This window comes from Lontra canadensis, unplaced genomic scaffold (assembly GCF_010015895.1).
Source record: "Lontra canadensis isolate GAN:19392208 unplaced genomic scaffold, GSC_riverotter_1.0 scaffold40, whole genome shotgun sequence".
Classification (NCBI taxonomy): domain Eukaryota; kingdom Metazoa; phylum Chordata; class Mammalia; order Carnivora; family Mustelidae; genus Lontra; species Lontra canadensis.
This window is the reverse complement of record NW_022631034.1, coordinates 14,636,574-14,661,047: the sequence shown is the minus strand read 5'-3', so window position 1 is coordinate 14,661,047 and position 24,474 is coordinate 14,636,574. Positions and strand designations below refer to the sequence as shown.

At 33.8% G+C, this 24,474-nt stretch overlaps 1 protein-coding gene across 35 annotated transcripts in view; it reads right to left on the bottom strand.

Moving 5' to 3' along the window:
- ADGRL2 (adhesion G protein-coupled receptor L2) overlaps positions 1 to 24,474 on the bottom strand; it is a 382,248-nt gene that overhangs the window by 54,216 nt on the left and 303,558 nt on the right. For all 35 annotated transcript variants that reach the window (XM_032870191.1, XM_032870192.1, XM_032870194.1 and 32 more), the window contains one exon: positions 1,977 to 2,086. In XM_032870191.1, coding sequence (XP_032726082.1) covers positions 1,977 to 2,086 — 110 coding nt within the window. The remainder of the gene's footprint in view (positions 1 to 1,976; positions 2,087 to 24,474) is intronic.

Sequence of the window (24,474 nt, the reverse complement as noted above, 5' to 3'; positions counted from 1 at the left end):
CAAAACAATTCAAATGATTCTTTGCATTAGATTTCAGTATTAGTGAAAATCATGCAATAGATAGTGTGTCACTACTGTACAGTATATAGGAATTATAATTCTATTCTTTAGCATGGAATAATTTGGGGGAAAACAAAAAAGCCAGACTTATTTCTGCCTCATGCAAACATCTAGAAAGGTAACAGCAAATTAATTACTAGTTTTTGTTTTGTTTTGTTTTGTTTTTTAAGGACAAAAACTAAAAAGAACAAATACTTCTCTGAGTATAGTTATTTGCAAGTTTAGTGCACAATATACAATACTTCTGGAGAACTGAAAAAGTAAAATTTTGAAAGTTAGATGTTCCAGAAGATATCCACATTTTCCTTTCTAAAACAGCACAAGAAATAACTTAAAGAGTCTGAAAATAATATTTGCTTAACACTGTTCTTGGTCTATAGACTAGGTTACAGGAACGGGCTCCAGAAAGACAATTCTTGGCAGCTCTGACTGATTCCACTGTTTGGGAATGGATGCTGTATTCCTTTTCTAATTTGAGGACAGAAACCATGATAAATTAAAATGAAAGTGACTTTACGGAACAAAATTTTGGTTAGCTCAAAAGAATACAATGTTCCTCTAGTGGCACAGGAGAATGATTATGTAAGCCACCAACACTACACACAAGAGAAATAATATAAAGATCAGTGCACTCAGTAGGCTTCCAATCCTACAAATGGTATAGAAAATACTGAAAACATAAAAAGCATCCATTTCACAGTAACACAGGAACACAGAGCGGGGATGAAAAGAAAAGATAATCTGTGTTTGGCCTTTAACTGATACCCACAAAAAAAACAATTTATCGAAACTGTGGGCAGAGAGGAGAGAGCCCGCACCTTTCACAGGACATGTTAGAATGTACTACTAGTATATTGGACATATATTTATCTGAATTCAGTCCTTTGGTTTTAAAAATATTGATAGTTTGGACATAGAAATCTATCAGGAATAATGACCTAGCTTTTGAGGTTCTGGAAAAGGCAATTTCATTATCTAGTTTAAATCCACCTTTTTAAAAGAAGGAAGTGTATAAAACTTTCTCAGATCATTGCTGCTAAAGATAATTGCTGCTAAAGAACTTCAATTCAAATGCCCATGAATCAAGGTTACAGGATACATTTTTTTTAATTTGAAAAAGTAAAGAAGAACACTATTAAACAAACTAGCTTATGGAAAATTACCTAACATACTGAAACTTTTGGTTGTCTAAATGCTTTTTTCTACTGAAAGGGCAGAATACAATTCAGCGGTATGAATTCTGAGGTTAGGAGGAAAACTACACAGAATTAGAGCAGGAGCTTAAGACTACTTATGAAACTTCCACCTGAATTTTAAATATCCCTCTACAGGATCTAATGGATATTGTCAAATTAAAAAATAGACGCATATGCAAGGTTTTGTTCTATCTATTTTATTTACTCTTAAGATTTTAACCCTGAATCTGGTAAAAGAAATGCTCCTGTAAGGACAAGGAAACAAAAAAAGGAAAGCACTTGCCTCAGTTACTACAATGGTAGCTTTTACCGGGCACTAAAGTTACCACAACAGCAGGTAGCCATTCAAGTAGCTCACGATTAAAACCGAAGTCAATTCCTTCTTTAGAAAACTGTGAGCCAAACCAATTTGTCAGCAACTGGTATTGGGCAAAAGTACAGATTTCTATCTGCCCTAGTGAATAGCTAATTCAAGTTTGTTTTCTGGAAAAACACTAGTCTTAAAAGCCAAACACTTAAGAACACAGACAGACACTTGGCCAGCATCACACTGTGGCTTCCTTCCACACTTCATGAAGCTAATTGGAGGCCCGAGTCTGTTAGTGCTCTGCATGCATAATGGTTTTGTAGGCCATAAACATATGCTTCTTTCACATGTGTAGTCTTTCAGCATCAACGAGGAATGCTGGAGGAAGTGAACACCACAAACTTCATACTTACTGTAAGGGACACATTCATACTGGACTTCAAGATATTTGTATGTTCCAGGACAGGGATCAGGAAATACATCTGACCCAGTAACTACTATACACTGTGTTCGATTGTTGCACCTAGAAAACAAAACAAACCAAATTTGTGTAACATAATCATTAGTTTGTTTTCAATAAAGAAATCTAATACAGAACTGATTCATATTTTCTTTAAGCAACTAGTACCATAAAACAAAAAATTCAACTGTTATTAGGTTGCTCCACATTATTAAATACAGAGTCATAAAAATCCTATTTTATGTTGTACTATTTCTGTATCACGGGCCACACTAAATTTTCATTCAAAGTAAAAGGAAAGTAACAGTTCTCTATTATTCTACTATACATCTAGTTGGAATTTTTAGCATTTTCAACATGTACTAAGAAAAAAGTATACTTGGCATGTTTAAGAACTAAAATAACAATTAAAAATGATACTATGGTTAAACAGAAATAGTCAGAAATTGAATAGCTTGAAAGTAAGTTCTAAGAACACATTAAAACAAAGAAACAGCCAGGTTTTTAGGTTTATCCATTAAATCCAGTTTGTGTTACGTTTTCTATTACAGGGACTTTTTGCACTCTTCCATAACAGATAGCAAACTGGCAGATCACACCTTCAGTGCTCTGGCTTGATCGATGACAGAACACATTTAGAGCAGAGAGCACAGTGCCTGGCACATACTGTGTCTAAGACTGTTCTTACTCCTGTCATGTTCATGGATCCCCACATGCTTATACTAAATATAACATGACTATGAACCTAGGTTCTTCTAAATTAATACTCTCTGAAATAGAATGTTAAAGAGAAGGGCACTAACATGATGTCTAAGATGTCCTACTTATTAAGTATTTTATTTTTATGTTGTCACTTACTCATCAAGATTTTTAGGATTAAGGTAGAATTTTAGGTAAGATGATATTTATTTAAGTTCTATGAATTTTTCAAAATGATCTTTTTATAAGCTTTATAAAGGCAAGAACCATTTCCCTTTATAATTTGCCCTGATTACAACTCAACGGAATGTAATGTTTACAGGGTTTTATTATATTTTGAGATAATGCATAAATTAAGAAGGCAAAGCAAGCAGAACAAGAGCATTATAACAAAATTTATTTAACGATCTGAATACCAAATATTCTTAGAGTGTGTAAAATAACTGGACTATAAAATGGCAGATAAAGAATGAAAAAAAAAAAAAAACAGCTCCGTCTTTTTTTTAGCATGACGACTAGCGAAGACAGGGGAAGGAGACATGCATTAAAGAGGGGTAGGTATGTTAAGTCATGCACCCTTGCAGCCATTTCAACTCAAACCAGGCAGATTCGTCCTTGAAGAGCAGCAAGACCTGAAAACTCCTACAGGATCAAACAGGTAAGTTTTATAGGTCAAAGTATATACAAAACCTTCAAACAAAAGTCCTAAATATTACATAAACTATAATACTGCTTGCACAGATATTAAACTAATGATAAGTTTTATCACAATTCATCTCGAATACTGTATGCTATTTATTTTAAAAAACATACCACATAGAATAATTTTCAAAAGCACAGACAATGGAAATGGTGCAGTGCCACATTCTTAGGCAACATCATGTTTTACTTCCATTATCTGCATTTCTCTTAAACTGATTCAATCATTTGAAGAAATTTGTCAGTGGTTCTCCATTTAGTGTAAATGAATTATTTTAACGTGAATCACATAACCAATTTCATATCTTAAAATTTTAAACAACTGATGAATTTAAGATTTGTCAATAGATCAGTATCTAATATTTCATATTTTCTTCTTTCTTAAATTTTACAACAATAAGAGAGTTCCCCACTTTGTTAGAGTTTCTTGATCTTCCAGGAATCCTCAACTACTACCTGGTCCTTTCCTTCCTTATACTGCCTTACACCTGCAAGGATCCCCCGTTTTCTCATTCCCATACCTATCAGAAACAAGCAAATCTAAACTCCTGCAATTTGACATCCCTGTTATATATTCCCTTAGTGTGCCTTTTACAGCTACTCAACAAAACCCTGCCATGTTTTTGGGAAAACATGGCCAGAGTAAGGGAGTTGCACTCAATGTTGAAATGGACTAAGACTGTGAAGGATTTTGGACCAGGGTGAAAAGAGGATATAGCCCAAAGGATTTAGGAATTTATATCATTAAAAAATAAATAAATAAATAAAGTATATACCGGGGCACCTGCTGGTGCAGTCAGTTAAGCCTCTGACTCAGGTCTGATCTCAGGGTGCTGAGATGGAGCCCCATGTCAGACTCCACACTCAGCACAGAATCTGCTTAAGACTCTCTCTCCCTCTGCTCCTCCCCACACCCACACATGTGTTCTTTCTCTCTCTCTCTCTCAAATAAATAAATACATCTTTTAAAAAGTAAAGAATATATCGACAATTATCCATTTTCCCCCAGATGATCAGATAAATAAATATGAATATAATATGGGATCAAAAATGTCTTTTATTTGGGGCACTTGGGTGCCTCAGTTGGTTGAGCATCTGCCTTTGGCTCAGGTCATGATCCCACATCAGGTTCTCTGCTCAGCAGGGAGTCTGCTTTTCCCTCTCCCTCTGCCCTTTCCCCCTGCCCATGCTCTCTTTCCCGCTCTCAAAAAAATTAAACTCTTTAAAAAATATCTTTTATTTCATACTTTTCAATGCCACAGGATGCCTGCAAGAGGTATCCAAGGGGTAAGTATTCCTTCTTCCATTACATTTTGTTTAAGAGAGACCAACACCATAAAATGAGGAATAACTATTCATATTTACTTTCTCTGAACCTTTTTGCATTAGTCATCTGACCACAAATACAAGTTCAAATGAATGTCAAAAGCAATTACCACAGTTTATATAAACCATATGATTTTTATTTCTTTTAATAATCACACTGTACAAAACATTTACTTTATGAAAGCAGAAAGTGTTACAGGGTTATAATCTTAAGTAAAATGAAGGTAAAAGACATAACAGAGTTCCTGAAAAAAAATTATAAAGATTTCTAGAATTCAAAGCTTCCCAAGATGTCAAAAATATTCTTTTTATATATTGGAAATACTAGAAATTGATCTTGAGAAAAAAATGGAATTAGGGGGCTAAAACGGGATTGGCAAGAAGAGAAACGCAATTGTAAGAAGAATAAGACTATCAGATTTGCATACCAGTATCATGGGAAAGAATACCTAAGCTTTTGGAGAACCAAATGATGGAAATAAAATACAATTATGTACATTCATTTATGAATGAAGAAATGAAAGCCTGAAGTTTTCAAATTCAGGAAGTGTGGGGACACAAGGGGAAAGAAAATACCAAATGTGAGCTGTTAGGACTGAGAAAAATCTGAAACTCCTTAACCAGTATATTGTTAGTAAGATTGTAAAACTATAAACAGCTCTCATTTAAGAAGATAGGGAAAGAGAAAGCAATTAGCCACAGAAGCAAAGTATATTCTCACCAACTGCTCTGCTTCAAGTTTTCATTCTAATGAAAATGAAAAGGTACAACTAAGCCAAGAAAATAAGGCCTTCATTTGCTTGTATTCTCAGTCCTGGGCATAGTTCCTGGCTTGATTTTCTCCCTCTTCCCCCACAGAAAAAGATTTATCAGTCAAGGCATGGCTTCTATTAACTATTAGATTATCGGTATATTTTGGTAATATTATATGGATTCATTGTTAAAAATCTACACTTTTCTTAAACCTTAAGCATAAAAAATTAAGTATGAATGAAAACAAGGCAGAAGAATACGGTTTTTTAAAACAGGTGCATCTCATTTACGCCCATTTTTAATAACAGAAGGAAGATATAATCTTTTCCTAAATATTTGCTAGCTAATGAAAATTTCTAACACTAAATAAATCTGGAAATAAAATTTTTGACAATCTGTGAAATTACACCATGTTTCCTAGGAGAACGTCATTAAAAATAGTAACAACAAAAAAGATCCACTCTAATCACTGTAAATTTTTCTATATTCAACCTCTGACTTCTTTATTAAAACAAATTTTAATAAGGTGGTTCAACTACAGGAAGAAAATAATCGTTTTTAGAACTTGAGGGCATAAATGCAACCCTTGCAAATAATGTCTAACCAATCTCTGGGGTATAATGTATGCTTTAACACCAACTAGTAGATAAATGTAGAAGTACCTAATAAGCACTCAGTCTCAAAGTCTAAGCATTTAATCATTTTTAATACTCAAGCACATTTCCAAAAATTTCCAAAAGTTGGCATGTACAGACAAAAGGCTTATTATTTCACATCACTGTGTTAAAACCACTGTTAAAAATATCACCTATGTATTATTTCTACACATTATTTTAGCTTGTAACTTTCTATCATTTTAAATATTTTTTCTACTGATTTTCTTACTAATCTAAAATATACAGAGTACAACACTCATCCTGAGAATTCCACATGTTAACTAAAATAAATCCAATAATAAATGCTTTGTAACATTATCAAATTCAAACACCAGAAGAAAAGTATTATTTCTGATATTAATATTCATAAAACTTACATTTTAATCATAAAACCCATCATCTACAATGATGAAAATCCTAAATCCTGCTTTATAGGTCAAAAAGCTGCTTTAAATGGAGCCAAAAACCTGAATTTTAAAAAATTAGTTTAAAACTAATTTATGCAAGTCTTTCTACTTTAAATGGAAAAAAATATTCTACTTAGGAATGAAACCAAATGTACATCTCAAGAGCTGATGAAAATAAAACCGCATAATTTTGGAGATTAATACCTATTGGTTTACTTTCTATGCATAAGGGAATGACAATACCTTTGTTTCTCAGCAAAATTCAGAGTATGATATTTAAAGTCATTGATAATGTCTAGGTTTGTGCATAATATATAATAGAAAAAAACTTTACAAAATATCTAATGACTCTCTTAACAATCACAATTAGCATATGGTAAAAGTTAAAAGTATTAAAACTGTATTTACCTTCCAGATGTAATCAATATTCTCAGGTTTCAATATTAACTTTTAAGTCATCCACAGTCATTTTTGAAATTAAGTTAAACGTTGCCACCAAAATGTATAATTGATGAAAAGGCATTTTATAAATGTGCATTATCATTAATTTACATATGTATATGGAAATTACCTTAGAAATTGTTGTGCACAAATTAGCAGTACTTTGAAGAAACATTATCTTTTTTTATTTTGGGGATGGTACTGATTCATCACTAATGAAATATTAATAACGCAAACAAACTATTAATATGTTGCTTTTGCTTCATCTTTTAAAAGTGTAAATGAAAGAAAGCTCAATGCACACATTACTTATAATCTGAAAGTAAACTATATAAGAATCAACAATATAGAGTACCATTTGACTTTGTTCAGAAGCAAAATCATTTGCTATTAGGGAAAATTAGTGTTTAAAAGCAGACACTTTAGAGTCAGAAAAAACTGGGGTTTCTATTCCAGTTTGTTTGTTGCCTTTACTATGAGCCCCTAAGTAATGTATTAAAGCTTACAGCTTTCTTTCAAAGTTTAATAGTTTATCTTTAAGCTTAGATGGGATAATGCAGGCGAACTCTTTGCACAATGCAACAAAAATGAAATACCAAAAATATCAATCATAAGTACTCCCTTACATAAGATGGACATAGATTTGCAAACCTGAGGGGGATCTGACTAGGGGCAGAATACCTTTTATTCTTCCAGAGTAGTTCCTATCCTGTGCATATGATTTCCTATGTACAGTTGTTTTTTTTTTTAATTTTATTTATTTATTTGATAGAGAGAGAGACAGCAAGAGAGGGAACACAAGCAGGGGGAATGGTAGAGAGAGAACCAGGCTCCTTGCGGAGCAGAGAGCCCGATGCAGGGCTCGATCCAGGAACCCTGGGATCATGACCTGAGCCAAAGGCAGATGCTTAACGACTGAGCCACCCAGGTGCCCCTCCTATGTACAGTTTTAAAAACAGGCCAACTATTCATGCAAATTTGTTTCCTTTCCAACCCTAACCTTGGATTGTACAATGCCCAACAAATTGCTTTTACTCTTCTTCTGATTATCTTATGTTCATTATTACACGTTACCAAGTGCAAAGTATGGAGATGAGATTCCATGTGTAATCTATTGCGAGAGGTGTTTTAATCAATAGTCTTGTTCTACTGATTAACCAGAGGCTTCTGTTTTGGGAAGATAACATTAGTTTCTCCAGTCATGCTCCAAAAACCATTGGGAATCTCCAGCAGATCATTAGATATGCTACAATAAAGCTTTGGTACATTCTCTTTTCTCCCTTAAATTACTTCTTCACTGTCCCATCATTCCCTGTCTCGATGGCACTGCATTATTATTGCATCTCCCCTGAAACTTGCACTACAGCTATGTCTCCAGGCCATAGGACGCCATTTTCAATTGAAGCTTCTGCATGAAAATATAAATTAAGAAAATTTCATTATCTCCTGCCAGGGGCCATTATTCACCACAGTTCTAAGGAAGATTAAAAATGCAAAATCTACCGACTTGAACAAATACTCCAGCATTCAACAGAAAAGCTCGGTATATCATGACAGAAACTAAAAATTAATGTTTGCGGAAATTTGGAGTCACCCTCTAGAATTAGTCCAATTCTTTATTGAGCCTGTAGGTTCAGTGAAGATTGCTTCCACAATTTCAGTTTCTTCATGGCATCTGTTACTTTTAAAATTCAATTATAAAATACTAGCAACAACAGGTCTGTTTTCTTTCCTGAGTAATCTTCCACCTCAGTTAAAACTGCTCACTTTTTTGGAAACAAACTACATGTTTTCAAAGTACCAGGGTATAATGTAATGACACTCCTTTCCAAAGTGTCATATATAAGCAGAACATTCACAATTCACAATTTAAACCCTGGAAGAGTTTAAACCACATACACATGGGGGATTATTTCTTCTTAATGAACCCAACATCTACAGTTGAATTACTGCAACTGAACCCATTCTCTCATAATAAATAGGAATGATATTCATTCCTGAGTCTCAATTACTAAAACAAAACCAAAACAAAACAAACCTATTGTATATCTGTAAGTAAATTTTATTCTACTCAAGTAAACCAGTTTAAAAAAAATTAGAAAAGTTACCTCAAAGGGCAAAACATAAAAAGAATCAAAAGAAAAAGGATATTGTCAACCTCTACATTTTTACTGGAGGTGATTATATGCCTGGCACATAACAGAGATTCAGTAATTGTTTTTGAATGAATGAAATAAATGATGAATAGTTAGCCTGGCTATTTCTGCTTATAAATAAACACAGTTAGTAGAAAATAAATACCAGACATCCAATTCTGCTTCAATCAGCTGTACCTGATTCTCAGAGAATTCTGTCAATTTGGACATAATTTTGTATCATGAAAGCCAATGATAATAGCACTTAGGAGAGAGACTATTTAAAGACAGAGGGAAAAAAGTACCCTTTAAACTTCCAAATCACTTCAAACACTAACAATTCCAAACGACCAAAAACGAATGTACAGTACTCTAGGCACTAGAACTCTTGACCTTCTGAGTCCAAATTAAGAATAAATTTTTATACATAGAGTAGATGACCTTAAAATACGAATAGGTAAGTTCTAATGAGAATAGATTTATTCAAGGAAAGTAATCAAATAAACCAAGGGGATAAAAAGAAGCTATGTTCCAAGATAAAAGGTGACAATGATCCTCACAAACCAAAGAGGGAAACTGAGGCGAATATCACATCAAACCTCTCATTTTCTTATTGTATAATGCTTTTTTAGTATCTAAACTTCTACTCTGTAGAGCTAAGAAACGTGGGTCCCACTTTCTTTAAATATTTATTAATGATGATTTGTGAGCCTAACTAATTGCTAGGTAAACATAACATTAGGAAGCTAAATGGTGTGTAATTATTATGGAAAAAGAAGAGGTGTTCTATAGTAATGTTCCCATTTGTCACATAACTATGTTCTCATAATTTATTTAGTAACTGTGCATTCTAGTAGATTTCAATCCATCATATAGTATTTAATTCTTAGGCATGTTAAGACATTATATTCAAAGCATTACAGAATATGTGTTGTTTGAAGTATTTTGAAATCACTGAAACGAAGCTGAATTATAGAAATAAAGTTACTAGTAGAATCTCTAGGAAAATATTCTTGAATATTGGTACATGACATGAATACATAATTTGGAAAAAAATAACAATTTCTGTTCCATTCAGTTTCCAATATGCTGGTGTTTTCAAAATTTTTAAATACAAATCTGATTCCCAAAAAACTGTGATTACATCTCTGCAACTGTATTTAAAAGAAAAAGGTATAGAAAAAGGCAGTTGATTAATTAAGTAACCAAGAGCAAAAACACAAAGTAAAGTTCTTTCGGTACTATCAATACATAAACGTAAACCTAGTTGGCTGAAAAAGTGTACAGTACACAACAGAAATAGAAAGTCAAAATAAATAAATATCAGATAACCCACAGCAAGTGAACAAAAGCTTTGACAGTCAAATCCTGTTTAAGCCCATGTCTAAAATATTTTCATCCCATTTTTCAGTATGTTAAAAACAGGAATAACATAAAAGTGATACCTTCCACAATCATTTTGAGTCTGAATAAAATGTTAGGAATTATAACCAGACAGTTTGCATACTTTAATATTTGCAAGTTAAATGTGCATCTGAGAAACTTAATAATCCTCAAAAATTCCACATTAATTACTAAAATAAGCATTTGAAATGGCAATGCTGATTTGCTAAAAACAACTTACTATGTTTTAGAAACCTCTGAAATTCCTTGCAGTTTTTACTGGACCTTGGGGTCAGTTTAACGCAAATTAGGCTTGACTCATTCAGAGCCTTATTAATCCAGTACAAAATCTCTTGTTTGCAGAAATGCACATTCAACATAAATGTGCTTGCTTTTATTAGCAAAATAAGAAGTATTTATTTACAAAGCATGCCACTGAGACTAAGTTTCATTCACAGGGTCATCAGGTCTAACTACTTAATCAAAGGAGTAAGATAATTTAAGTCAGGATAAAAACTATAAAATTTTGGAATACTTAAAAAATATAGCTTCTGTGTCCAAATTTTCAAGACCTCTGCTTTTAATAATTCAAAAAATTATTATGACCTGTATCAATTAAGAGCAATTATTTATAAAAATGTTAACCTACTACAGTTTGCATTTGCAGAAACTATCACATTTTTAACAAGGGAAATGGGAAATCACTTTGGGATGCCCTAGTTAGATTAAATTAGCAAGAAACTTGTTACCAGACCATATAAAAGACACAGCGTAATAAGACATGACCTTGCAAAGCCTTGGAGCCAATCTGTGATGTTTTTCCTTCCTATAACCCTTGCTAATTATCTGCAAAGTTGCAGACCCTTTTGTCGTGGGTTATTTTTCTTCAAATTGTGAGGGGATTTTTGGTTTCTAAATATTTAATTAGTCTTGTTATGATATGAGAATTGTTGTACATGCCAAGCATTTCGATTTTCATACTCTATTCCTTCTAATTATCCTCAGATTTAGATTGCTCATCCCAAATCTTTTTCTTTTGTAATTATTTACTTCTTAAAGATCATTCGGTGAAGAAATATTTCCACCCTTATGGCTCTTCTTTTTCACAAATGGCTTTTCTGGTCCGTTAATTACCCGCTCAGAGGATTAGAGTTTGAAATAATGCAAAAGAACCTGCAACTAAAAGGAGTTTTAGAGGACAACACTGAGTAAACTAGACTTTTGTCATTGCAATTTTAAATTCACCTTAAAAGATTATTCCCTTGGTTTGGATGTGATTTTGAAAAACAAGAAAATTATGCCATAAATACATTTTTCTGCCTCCCAAGATGTTTGATGGGGCATCATTTGGTCAGCATTATAGATCTCTGCATATAAAACAAAGGAGTATCTAATCTAATTGATGGATAATATAATTTCGGCTTTTACAGACCTCACTTTGATTACAGCACAGCCAACAAATGTTCACAGAACTCCTATACAAATCAAACGGCAAGCAAAGAAATAAAATCATAAGACTTGATAGCATGACTTTTAAAAAATTTCCATCTATAAAAAACTTAAGACTAAATACAACTTTTTGCTGAAGTATTTAAATGACTCAGGAGAAGTATTTCATTTTTTATTAAAATGACCATATTCTACTCTACATGCCTGGGTTTTGTTTTTTGATCAAGAGGAAAGAAAGCACTGCTATTCTTTACCTGAAGTAAATTCTTCTGGCATAAAATCTTTTACATATTTCACTACTATTATTTTCTCATCAAAATTTTTCAATTAAATACACTTTTCTTATATAGCTTTTATATTAATTTATTTTCCTCATGCAACTTATGAAATATTTGGTAATAAAATATGTGGTATAGTTTATAAACAAAAATATAGGAGGGCCTTTGCATAAAAGGGGATGCAAAAGCATCAGTGAGCAGTGTCTTAATAATAGGATTTGAATTAATAAATCAATAAATTAATAAACTAATAAATTAATTCAGGGAAAAGATGTAGTCAACATTTCCCCAAATGGTAAAAAAGTGAAAACACTCTCATTCCAAAAATAAAGTGCTACATAATTAATCTAAAAGTTATGAATATGCTTCTATTAGTTATCTCTTTTTAATTTTGCACCCCATAAAAACTGTTATCTGTGTTTTCTTTATGTTGTTCTTGCTCATCTAGAAAGATGCATCAGAACAGAATTCTCACAGAAATAACTGTGTATACTTCTTTGGACTATTTTCTTAACAAGAAGACCATTGGAAAGACCTTAAGTCTCTGAGGTAGAATATTTCTAGAACTGAGGACAATAGGCTACTAGTTTGCTGAACTTTTGTTTTCCATCTTACAGTGGTGCCATCTATGCAAGTCGTTGCCATGTACTTAGGTGTGAGGGAGGCACACACATTTGCAGGAAGTATCAGCTAAAGTGGAGGTGTAAAGAAAGCCAGCACATCAACGATGCGGGCCGACAGTATCATATTCATCCCTGATTAACAGAACCTGAAGTTGATCTTTGTCTCTCTCCCTACAGCAGGAATTGTCTATGTAACTAATTTGGCAATTAATCACATTCTGCTTTGTGGCATCTCTTGTATATTTTGCATTTTAGCTTTTATTTAACTCAGCAAGTACGTTCCATGTTTCGAATTAACTGGTAAACTCCTCACGGTCTTGTTTACATTCTTTCCCAAACACTAAGAGTGCTGGGCACTTATTTGCATCATGTCTCCAGGTCTCTTTCAATGCCTTTAGTTGTAGGGCCCTAGTATTAGCCCTCCAGCTTCTTTTAAATCCATCAGAATGCCTAGTCCTGTTAACAGCAGAAAGTACTCACTCAATAAATACTTTCTATATCAGAATTCTCGTTCCTCTATTATTTTATTAAGGGTTTTTTTTTTTTTAATCAAAGAGACAACTCAAAATATTCTGTTGATAGATACCACTTGTCATTTCTTTAATAACAAAGGCGGGAATTTTGCATAGACGTTTACTTAACTTTCTGTAAGACAAGAGACGAAAATTAATAAAGACAGAAAGCTGGAACCATAGAATCTTGGGTTACTCTCAGCAGTAGAGCAGGTGTAGAAAGTTAAAAACAACGCTTAATATCTATAATCTGAATATAAATAATCAAATTCATTAGAGGCTCTTTACAAAGAGGTGGATACTGTGTGGTTCATACACTCTCAAAATTAATGCAGTCTCACCTGACTGATAAATAATATGGCAAATTTCACTGGCTTACTTATGATAAATCAGAGGTAATCTTTAATCATGACAAAATATTCATAATCTAATCCTTTTATCAAATTGACTATCACTGCAGGAGTCTCATGTGTTTGCACAATTAAAAACCCCATGTTAGCTGTATATAATAAGGCATTACATTTGATGCAAATCCTTTTCTATTGAAATAAGTGCCAAGCTGACAGCAGGAAGTAGCTGATAAGAAAGCAACAAGGCATTGCTCATGGCATTCTCGATAACTGAACACCTACTCATAAGCATTTAGTCTTCAGCATATTAACCCAAGTGCTCTTAAAAAAAAAAAATAAAAAGCACAGATCAAGGGAAGTGTCCTCTTACTACATCTCAGTCTCAAAGGCAAGAAATTATCAAACAATAGACAGATGACAGATAGATAGATATAGAAAGTAGACAAATAGGAAGGAAGGAATGGAGGGAGGGAGAGAGAAGGGGAGGAAGGAAATGAAAATTTTATATCCACCTGTGATTCTGGCACTAGAAACAGCAACATAAGACATATGCTGCTATAGTCTATATATAGAAATACCTACAATTTGAAAAGTATAGAAATACCCTAAATATACCACATCCAAACAATATGCAGAAGGAAATTAACAAATGAATATGAAATCATGCATTACAGTTCTCTGCCATAAAAAGGGTGAACTCACTTGCTGAATTAATAAATGATCTAAAGCCCTAGTGTCATTTTCTATACTCACATTACAAGGTTAAAAATAATTTTTAAAATACATTTTATAGAATTTTGAGAAACATGAAGAACTCAATCTTTGAAAGATCCTTCCTTCTTTAGCCTAAGTACAAGAAAAGAATTTACAGTGCCCAAAAAGAAGATGCTTCATGGTATAGGAAGTTTGAAAGCGTGAGGTCAGAAGTTGAATAACTCCCTAAAACAGACCTTACTCAGCATTCCCTCAACATATAGCACATCTTCCTATCTCAGGACATTACTTATCACTTTCCCTTCTCCATCAGGTTTAGTAGTTTATTGTGCTGAGAGATTTGGTATCCTACTTATTTCTGCACACATCTCCTCTTCATCACCAGACTACATCTTTGAGGGGCTCATGCCTGCTTTAAGAATCTCTGACAACATGCAGTGCATAATGCTGTGACTTATTCCACAATTTATTAACTCCATAAACATCAGTCTGTAGACTTACAAATATATATCCTTACCAGTTGTTCATAAATACCATTACTGAGTTTGGCACATTCGCTTGTACATCATATAGCTTAGGAATTATCTGGGAGCATCAGTTAATGAGTGAAAGATAAAATATAATTTTCAGAAGTCAAGTATAGTTCCATACCCATATGACAGAAACCAAATTAAAACTTTCCTAATTTACATGGTTTGTGTAGGTTTTTAAAAACAAAGAAGGCAGACGCTTCCATTCCATGTTATACTCCTAGCCAGAATTAGCTTCATATCAGTAACTTGTCTGAAAGGCTCAGTTCATTGTGACCTATAAAATGTTAGACTCAAGAGCTTTTAATACCACTAACACCATGTATAGGCTTGGGAGTACAGGGCTGTGTGCTGTGAAGCAGCAACATCACTCCTCTGAAAGCTGACATGCCGTCTTAGGCCACAGATATAAATGGGGGAGCGTATTCAATAATGAATGTCTAGGAAACCATCTTTATCACTGCAGACTAAAGACACAATGTATACCTTATTACGTTGTACATATTAAGATCTATGAAGCTATTTAAAATTTGTTACACATCTTATAAAAGTTACAGAGATATGTAATATTATGTTAATTTAGTAAACTGCATTTGAGATTGTGTAATTCATAGCTAGGGAGTGTTAGAATTATTTTTATTTGCAAGAAAAATATTCTAATTCTTAAAGTTCTACACTTAACACATAACATTACAGATTTTATGTTAGGAATCATAGTCAATTTATTAAGTGTATTTGATATATCACTATTAAGAAAAAGAAACACTAGAAGAGCTTGCTACTATTCTTATCTTTGACCCTTCAACTTTTCCATTTCAACAACCTCATTAATGTCAAAATGCCATGAGAATGTCGGCCCACTTTTAAATCTCTACAGCCTGGGCAAGGCAAAATCTTTTGAGTTCAATCAGGAGTGCTTTCTTTCTGTATTCAGCTAAAAAGCATAATAATACCACAAATGTCAGAATATTACATTTATTAAAGAAAAAGGATCACATGACAAAGATAAAATGCCATCTGTAGACCTGAATTGGGAAATGGGCGGGGGGGGGGTGTTGAGGGGCTTAAAACTATTTTAGTTTTTAATTGCTGAATTCCTACAATGTGTGTAGCCAGTCCCACTGACAGGACTTGTTTTTATATTTATTAGTAGTACCTTTCTTAGGTTAGGTAACATGGGAGGCCGAGATCTCTGGAAGGCTTACTGTACTCTTGGAACTATCAGGGAAGCAGAATTGGGTAGAAGTCTAATGTGGCTGCAACAAAGGTGCCACAAATTCCTTAGGGAGGGAGCTCTGGAGTTAGGAGAGTGCCCTTCAGAGCTGTCTCAAAATGAAGCAAAGGATGAGGAGGCCAAGCCTTTGTACTCTGGCAATCAGTGAGGGCTGCCTCCGGGGAGAAGGGTTTCAGATCCCTTTAGTCCAAGGCAGTCTTGGGCGGGGGACTCACTGGGAGCCCAACAGCAGGCTGGGGCCAAGAGTGGCCGGTCCTGAATGGGGAATCTGAGGGCACACCACAACATCCACTACCACACCGTTATTGTAAAGAGTTTAATGAATTGTTTTCAAAAACAGTTCTTTTAATGATACTTCTCATTTTCACAGATTTTATTGCATTTCATCTTCTTGTACACCCTGACATGTCAATCCTGTTTACTAAGCGATATTCAATGGGTTTCCTATAGAGCAATGAACCTTAACAGGCAGCTTTTAATTGGCCCACATAGGCAACCGCATTACTATTAATTCCACAGCTACCGCATAAAATAAAACCATTGCTTCTCAAACTCTAGAGCAATTAGACCTCTCGGCTATTTGGCTAACTCTGCTTCATGATACCCAATGCAGTTAATTATATTTTTTGATGTTAATAGTCTCTGTCAGTCTCAAGCATAACTTCTCTTTGATGAATATTTAAATTATATTTGAATAAAAAATAATCTTGGTTACATTTCATATTCAGTAATCATCACAGCTTAATAAAGGTCTACTCGTCAAGGGTTGAAATAAATGGCAATGCACATATAAAGGTCTCAAATCAACTTATCAGATAATGTATTTGTAATGACCACTATTTATCTTTCTGTCTAACATACCTGTTTATACACGTTTTCAAATAGCATAGTCTCATTCACCTAACAACCCACAAACAGATTTCAAAAGTTACTCATAAACATTTTTTAAATTATATCTACAGAAGTCCATGAATTAACAATGAGAACATCTTAGGACTGTCATAATATAATATAATGTAGGGAAAAAAACCCACAAATTATAACATATCCTAGCAAAATCGGCATACTTTCTCTTGCCTCTCCTTGCTACATTGTTTTCACAAGTTCCAAGACTAAAAAATAAAAAGGTTTGATTTACTAAAACATTTTTTGATTATGGATCTTATAGAAACCCATGAAATAATTACTAAAGAAAAGTAACTTAAAAATATATATTTTTTCTCCATATAAAGGCTATACTAGGACTATGGGATGAGGGCAAAGGAAACTTCCAAAAATGGGGAATGGGGAGAATGGATAAAAGTATAAAAGCAAAGCCTATTAGTACAACTTCTTAAAAATTAGTTTAAACCACATTTAATTTAAAATGCTCTTCAGGGGCGCCTGGGTGGCTCAGTGGGTTAAGCCTCTGCCTTCGGCTCAGGTCATGATCCCAGGGTCCCGGGATGGAGCCCCACATCGGGCTCTCTGCTCAGCAGGGAGCCTGCTTCCCCCTCTCTCTCTGCCTGCCTCTCTGCCTACTTGTGATCTCTCTCTCTCTCTCTCTCTGTCAAATAAATAAATAAAAAATCTTAAAAAAAAAAAAAGCAGCTCTTCATTTAGCCTACATCATAATAGAAAGGTTTTATATGAAACATTTAATGTAAACTGTGAAAAATAGATTTATCTTAAATCTTTTATTAATGTTTTATTATCTTATCTACTTAATATCCCTTAATAAATTTATTTAAGTTTTTAATTTTTCACATTTTCATCCCAAATTCTAAATCTTCAGCCTATAATGTAGACACAATGAAATAAAATACAAAAGATACAATGAAATGTCCTGAAATGCATACATCAAGCTGTGAATGTCAAGTAGAACACTGCCAATTTCTCAAAATCAACATATTATAAATAAAAATGGTAGGGGTAGATTCAAGTTTTGTGAGGTCCAAAGCTCAAATTAAGGGGTACCACTTTAAAGAAACAAACAAACAAACAGAAAAATTGCAAGTAGAAAATTAGGTACCAAAGTGAGTAGTTATTTAGGGGAAAAAAAAAAAATCACAAAACAACCGTGTATCACAAGCAACAAAATCCAGAGACCTGAAATAACATTTTAATAAATTAATTGCTGGCATTCCTTTATGACATTTTCCTTAATAATTTTTTCACCACAAATCCTACCATTGTCTCATATATAACAATTTTACAAATTCACTTTCTATAATTTTGGTTTTCTCTAGAACAGCTGCTCAGAATTTGTTATTTATTACTGATGGTTTGGATACATAAAGTGAGTGCCTACAAGGTCACGGGTGCTTATGTTTGTTGAACTGCTATAGCCTATGCCCCATGAATACAGGTATCCCGGTAAATTCTATTTTATCTGATACTCACTGAAAAACAGAACAATATGTTGTCTTTATAATTTTAAGTGCTATACCTGAAATGTTGTCCATGTACTCCCCCAAGAATACATAGGAGAGAACTTCTGTTTTGATTAGTTACATATGAGAACCAAATCCTCCACTTACACTGTTTAACGCAATTAATAACTGAAAGGATTCCACAGACTAGCTTCTGGGTCCCTACATTTCAAACATTATTTCTTCTCCACTTGCCACATATTTCAGGTGCCACAGGACACATTCAAATTGTAATATGACATCTGGCCTTGCACATTTATGTCACAATCAGTAAGGCAATATAATGAATAACAGGAGTAATTCTAGAGGCCATTTCTTCTCCAGAACAGCTAGCAATAACTAAACTGTACACGAGTGTCTGCAGAATCATAAAAATACCTCACTGAATCCAAACTGAATTTATCACCAACTAAACCTCTACTTAACAGAATCCCGGTAGCTTTTGGCTACTCCTAAGTGACCATAAATGAGGAGAAGTGTAACAGAGAAGAAGTCAGAGAATGAAATCAAACCCTTAAAAGGTTGTGTTTAAATATCATACTTCAGCAAACTTTACGAAAACATATGATCCTTTGAGCACACTGGTAGGGGGCCTAGCAGTGTCTTAGAAGAGCCTGGCAACTGAACGGTTCTAACATTTAAGATGCTTTAGCTTCATGGTAAATCCAGTTTTAGGAACAGTAGTATTTTCACAAATTACAGGTGAGTTCAATAACAATGACAGATCTCTGATCTGAAAGAAATGAACAGAAAGACCACTGCCTGGGCACCAGGGTGGCTCAGTTGGTTGAGCGTCCAGCTCTTGGTTTCAGCTCAGGTCAGGATCCTGGGGTTGTGGGATCAAGCCCTAAGTCAGGCTCTGCATTCAGAGCGGAGTATGCTTGAGATTCTCTCTGCCTCTTCCTCTTGCTCTCAAATAAATAAATAAATCTTAAAAAAATAAATAAATAAAAGAAAGACCACTGCTATAATCTCAAGAGAGCTTATACAGAGTAACTATCATTTCAGACACTCTAAGGCCTGGGGAGTGTTGTTTATGTGAGTTCTAAAATCATGTCTGTGTTGGCTGTATATGACGTGAAGAATATTGGGAAAACGGGGAAATGCATTAAACAATAAACCTGACTGATCTATATGAAATAAATATCAAGACTACAGAATCGCTCACTTCATTTCTTCAAAACCTGATTTTTCCTAGAAACACCAGAAATATTAGGTCCAAACCTACTATGGAATAGCAAGCAGCATTAAGAACTATAACTAAATTGCTTTATTTGCTATGTATTTTTCAAGAAAATACATAGCAAAGTAAAAAGAAAAGGTCTTTAAAACCTCTAAGACAGATAAATCCATAATGCTATCAGAAACCTAATTAACCACAATAATTTTCTTTAGACTGCATACAGAGTAGTATATTGATACTGGTGTTTTTTGTTACCGCTGCTGTTGTTAATACGGTCCAGGTATAATTTCATTATATGATATATAGAAAAATTAGTAAGCCCATAATAAATGACAGCTGAGGTCTTTTGAAATAATTTAATATCAAATATTTTTCTCTCTACATTTGATAAAATTAGCCATTAGAATATATTATAAATGATATTGATTCACAATTGCTACCTGCTTTTGAGTGGCAAAGCAGAATTCCTCATCTCCTACTAAGAAAATAAAGTAAGGATTTGGAATAAAACAAAGACTAAGGATTTTTTTCTCTACCAAATAACATGTAAGTTTTTCTTTTTTTCTTACTTAGGAATCTCAATAAAATAAAAAATAAAGTAGAATGGAAGATTCTCATTTTCACTCAAAATTATATTTTATTCTCATTTATTGCATAATAAAATGTATTAAATAATCAACAGTGTATTTTCAGGCAGTGAATTTTTGTCAAAGTCTTTATGAATACATGTATTAATTTCCTGGTAATAAACATGCTGTTAAGAAGTTGTACTACATATAAAAAACAACTCCAAATTCTTAAATGAAGTTAAAATTCACAGTTTATTTTTATAATGGTAGAAAATACATATTACATTGCACTTCAGTAGCATTTGGCTATGACTTTTTGGTGGGGAGTGGGAAGAGAAAACCAAAAAAAAAGGGAAAAATAGTGAATAGTCTTGATTTGAAAATCTAGTAAAAGACCATTTCTATTCTCTATAATTGATCAAGTATCTATTTTTTGTTTAAAGTATGACTTTTTTAAAAAGACGCTTCTAAGCATATTTATATATGACACTAGTAATATGCCATCAGAGAACAGCTATACACTAAAAAGAAATCACACTTCAGTACAAAACAAAGTACTCATCAGGTATTTGAAGCTAGTCTAATGTAAGCAGATACAGTGTGCTTTCATTTAGTTATTTAACATTGATTATGTAGTACATTTAGGTAATATAACACTAAATTGGACATCGTTTCTGCAATTAACATAATTAATGTTTAAACTGACTTTGTAAATAGAAACCAATATTTTAGTGTGATGAAGTCAGGAATGTTCTGAGTAAAAACTACAAGATATATGACATTATATATGCTATTGAGATACCATTGTAAACTCATCTGAAACATCTTTCAAAGAGAAAGAAGGAGTAAATAATACTTAAAACTATGAAAAGCATTATGAACAGATTATTTACAATGATACTGAAATCTGTATGTCAAAGCAATGTTCACGTTTGCTCTTATTTTATTTCTTTACCTCTCCACTTTGGTTTCAAAAATAAAGACAACTTCTAAAAATAAAAACTGAAGCAAAATTACCAGTTGAAATGTGATGTCTTTCCTTTTGAGAACTAACTTCAACTAACTTCCCTTTTCTCTCATCTGAACAGAATCCAAAACAAAAATCAAATTCAAACTTTTAAAGTATTATTCAGACCTCTTACTTCACTGAATAAGCCTCAGGAAATACTGAGGTTAGTAATGTTTTGTCCTAAGGAAAACTGGTCCTGGCTTCCTTGACCAAAAGACATAAAAGGTTAAAACCCCACATATGAGCTAGAAGTGGGCAATTCACACTTGTTCTCTCAGTCCTCATTAACCAGTAGAATTGTTTCACTAATTTTCATTTTAAAAGGAGAAACAGAGGACCCTGTAGGGCAGAATCTTTGATGTGACATTGTTTCTTTCTTCTACATTTGATAAGCAGGGTCATAAGGGATATTTAGATTATTTGTCTTCTAAGCCATTTTACAATTTATTAGTCTTTCTTGAACAGTAAATGTGAATGTTTAATATGTTTCATGTTTATTACCGTCAACAGTCTCCCCTTCCTACAATGAATGCTTTGGTTTAAATACCCATCAGTAAGTGACATGCAAACTGTGTGTCCAATTAGATAGACCAATTAGAGCTTTAATGGTTATTTATTCCTATACTAAGGTTCAAGAATCTATACTAGTAACCTCCCAATCCTTGGCCAAAGAGAGATGCTTGTAATTCAGTTAGCAGTCTTAAAGCAGCTTGGCCAAGAGTAAAAGAATTAGTGGAAATGCATCACCTAACAGAAAATAACCTAATATATTGCACAGAGATGATGAGTTAGTAGCATCTGAGTTATTCATTTTCCCCAGATACATTTCATCTTAATGGACAAATGGCTGATAAATCTGACACCACAGATAGATAAAAGCACTTGAGATAAACAGTACAAAGGTAAGAATGTAGTTCTTCAGAAATGGCAGGCTTAAATCCTACGAGAAAGAATAGGTTCAATGAATAAATACACTAAACAAGAGAAAAGTATCCCTGACCAGTATTTACAATAATGCAAGAAGAAAATATACAAAACCCCCAAATATTACAAACTATCAAATTAGGGGGAAAGGCAGATTGGCTTATTTTTTTCCTTCTAAAAAAGTTCCATTAATAAGAAAGGGATATGAATATTTAGAAGCACAGGTTTTAAATGTATTGATAACTATAAGGAGAGACCAGGAAACAGGAAAAATAATTAAACTCTCATACAGCTCTGACTTGGATACAAAGCTTCTTTACAAAGACTGAATGATCAATATAAACGTTGAGAGGGTTGTATGTGAAGGAAAATAAACCCATACCGAAATCTATAATCATGAAGTCTCCCAGAGAATACTGGCAGAACTGTGACTGCATTCTAATGGATTTTCTTGGTTAAATTGTGAGAAGCTTCCAATCTCCATCAGTTCTCATAGGAAAATTTTGTATGTATGTGTGTGTATTTAAGTATCTCTTTTAAATATTTTACACATACTTAATATCTTACCAGTGTACTTGAAAATAGCAGAAACCCGTTTTTAAAACCTAGGTAACAGAATTATTATTTAACACTAGTTATCACTAATAATAAATTTTCATGCCATTAAGATAGTAGCTAATAAGATTCCAGGTATAGACGAATTGAAGTTTCAGTTCCTATTGCAAATCACTCAACCTTTCCGAAGGTTCACAAAGTGAAAAGAGGGATATCATGTTGTCACACCTTCCCAAGTATATTTTTAAAGTAAGTGAGGAGAAAATACATGCTGCAGTGTGGACAAAATGTACTGAATGCAATGACAGTTGATTCCCTGATGTAATGAAAGGGAACTAGAATATGATGAGTCCCAAGTTCCTCAGCAGTTCTAACAATGTTATTCAATAACTCTCTTAAAATAGAAACAATCACATATGTCCCCACCACTGACCAGCACAGAGGGTCCCTCCTTATGTGCCTTGACTGGTAGCAAGAATGGGAGGTGGAAAGGCAGAGGAAAGATTCTTGTGCTTATTCCAGAATAAGGTATACTGGTCCTTTCCATGGAGCCTTCTAACTACATGCTGAGAATATGCACTAAATTTCCGAAACTCACTCTGCATTCACTACAATGGAAAGAGGCATGGAACAGAATAGGTAATGCACCTACATATAAAATAACATGTTCCTTCGGATCCTCATACATGCAAGGAACTGTCACCACTTGAGTTGCTGTTGGATTGACATGTTAAATAAAATGTAATTATGCTTGGTGATAATAGGCTGGGACACTGATAGGTTTAGAAAAGGGAAATTCGAGGATACAAAAGTTACTGAATGGGATATAGGATGGGAAGGGATTAACCTGATTCCTAGATATTTGAGCTTATTTCCATCACCCCAACCAATGTGGAGAAGATCCCGGCTCTGAAATAAGTTTTGTCATCTACATATTTAGCTTCATTTAATGAAATTGTGCCAGATCGAGAAGCAGATCTTTTCCCTTTAAGACAAAAGTCCCTGAATTGTACCCCTACTTTAAAAATCTAGGTCGTGTATTTATTCATTGAGGGCTCTGTGACTAGGGAAATACCTAATTCTTCTAGTCTAGGCAAGGCTAAATGCCATTTTCTTGATTTCTGAAACTCTACCATGAAAACCCTATGTATTCTTTTATATGGGCTGTCTAGATAAAATAAAGATCTTCAACACCAATAAGAAAAAAGTGTACATCTTGGCGGGGCACCTGGGTGGCTCAGATGGTTGAGCGTCTGCCTTTGGCTCAGGTCATGATCCCAGGGTCTGGGGATCAAGCCCTGCATCGGGCTCCCTGCTCAGCGGAGAGCCTGTTTTGCCCTTTCCCTCTGCTGCTCCCCCTGCTTGTGCTCTCTCGCTCTCTTCTGTCAAATAAATAAATAAAATCTTAAAAAAAGAAAAAAGTGTACATCTTTTATACTTTACTATTATTATTTTACTATTGCTATGACTATTAACTTTGCTATTGGCTTTTTGAGACATTACCTTCTTGTGCCTGTCCGGGTTCCTTTGATGGCAACTTTACCTCTGTCCCTTACATTCAGGGGTTCTCTAGAGTTTTTGCATGCTCTAACTACAGAACCTCTGTGCATG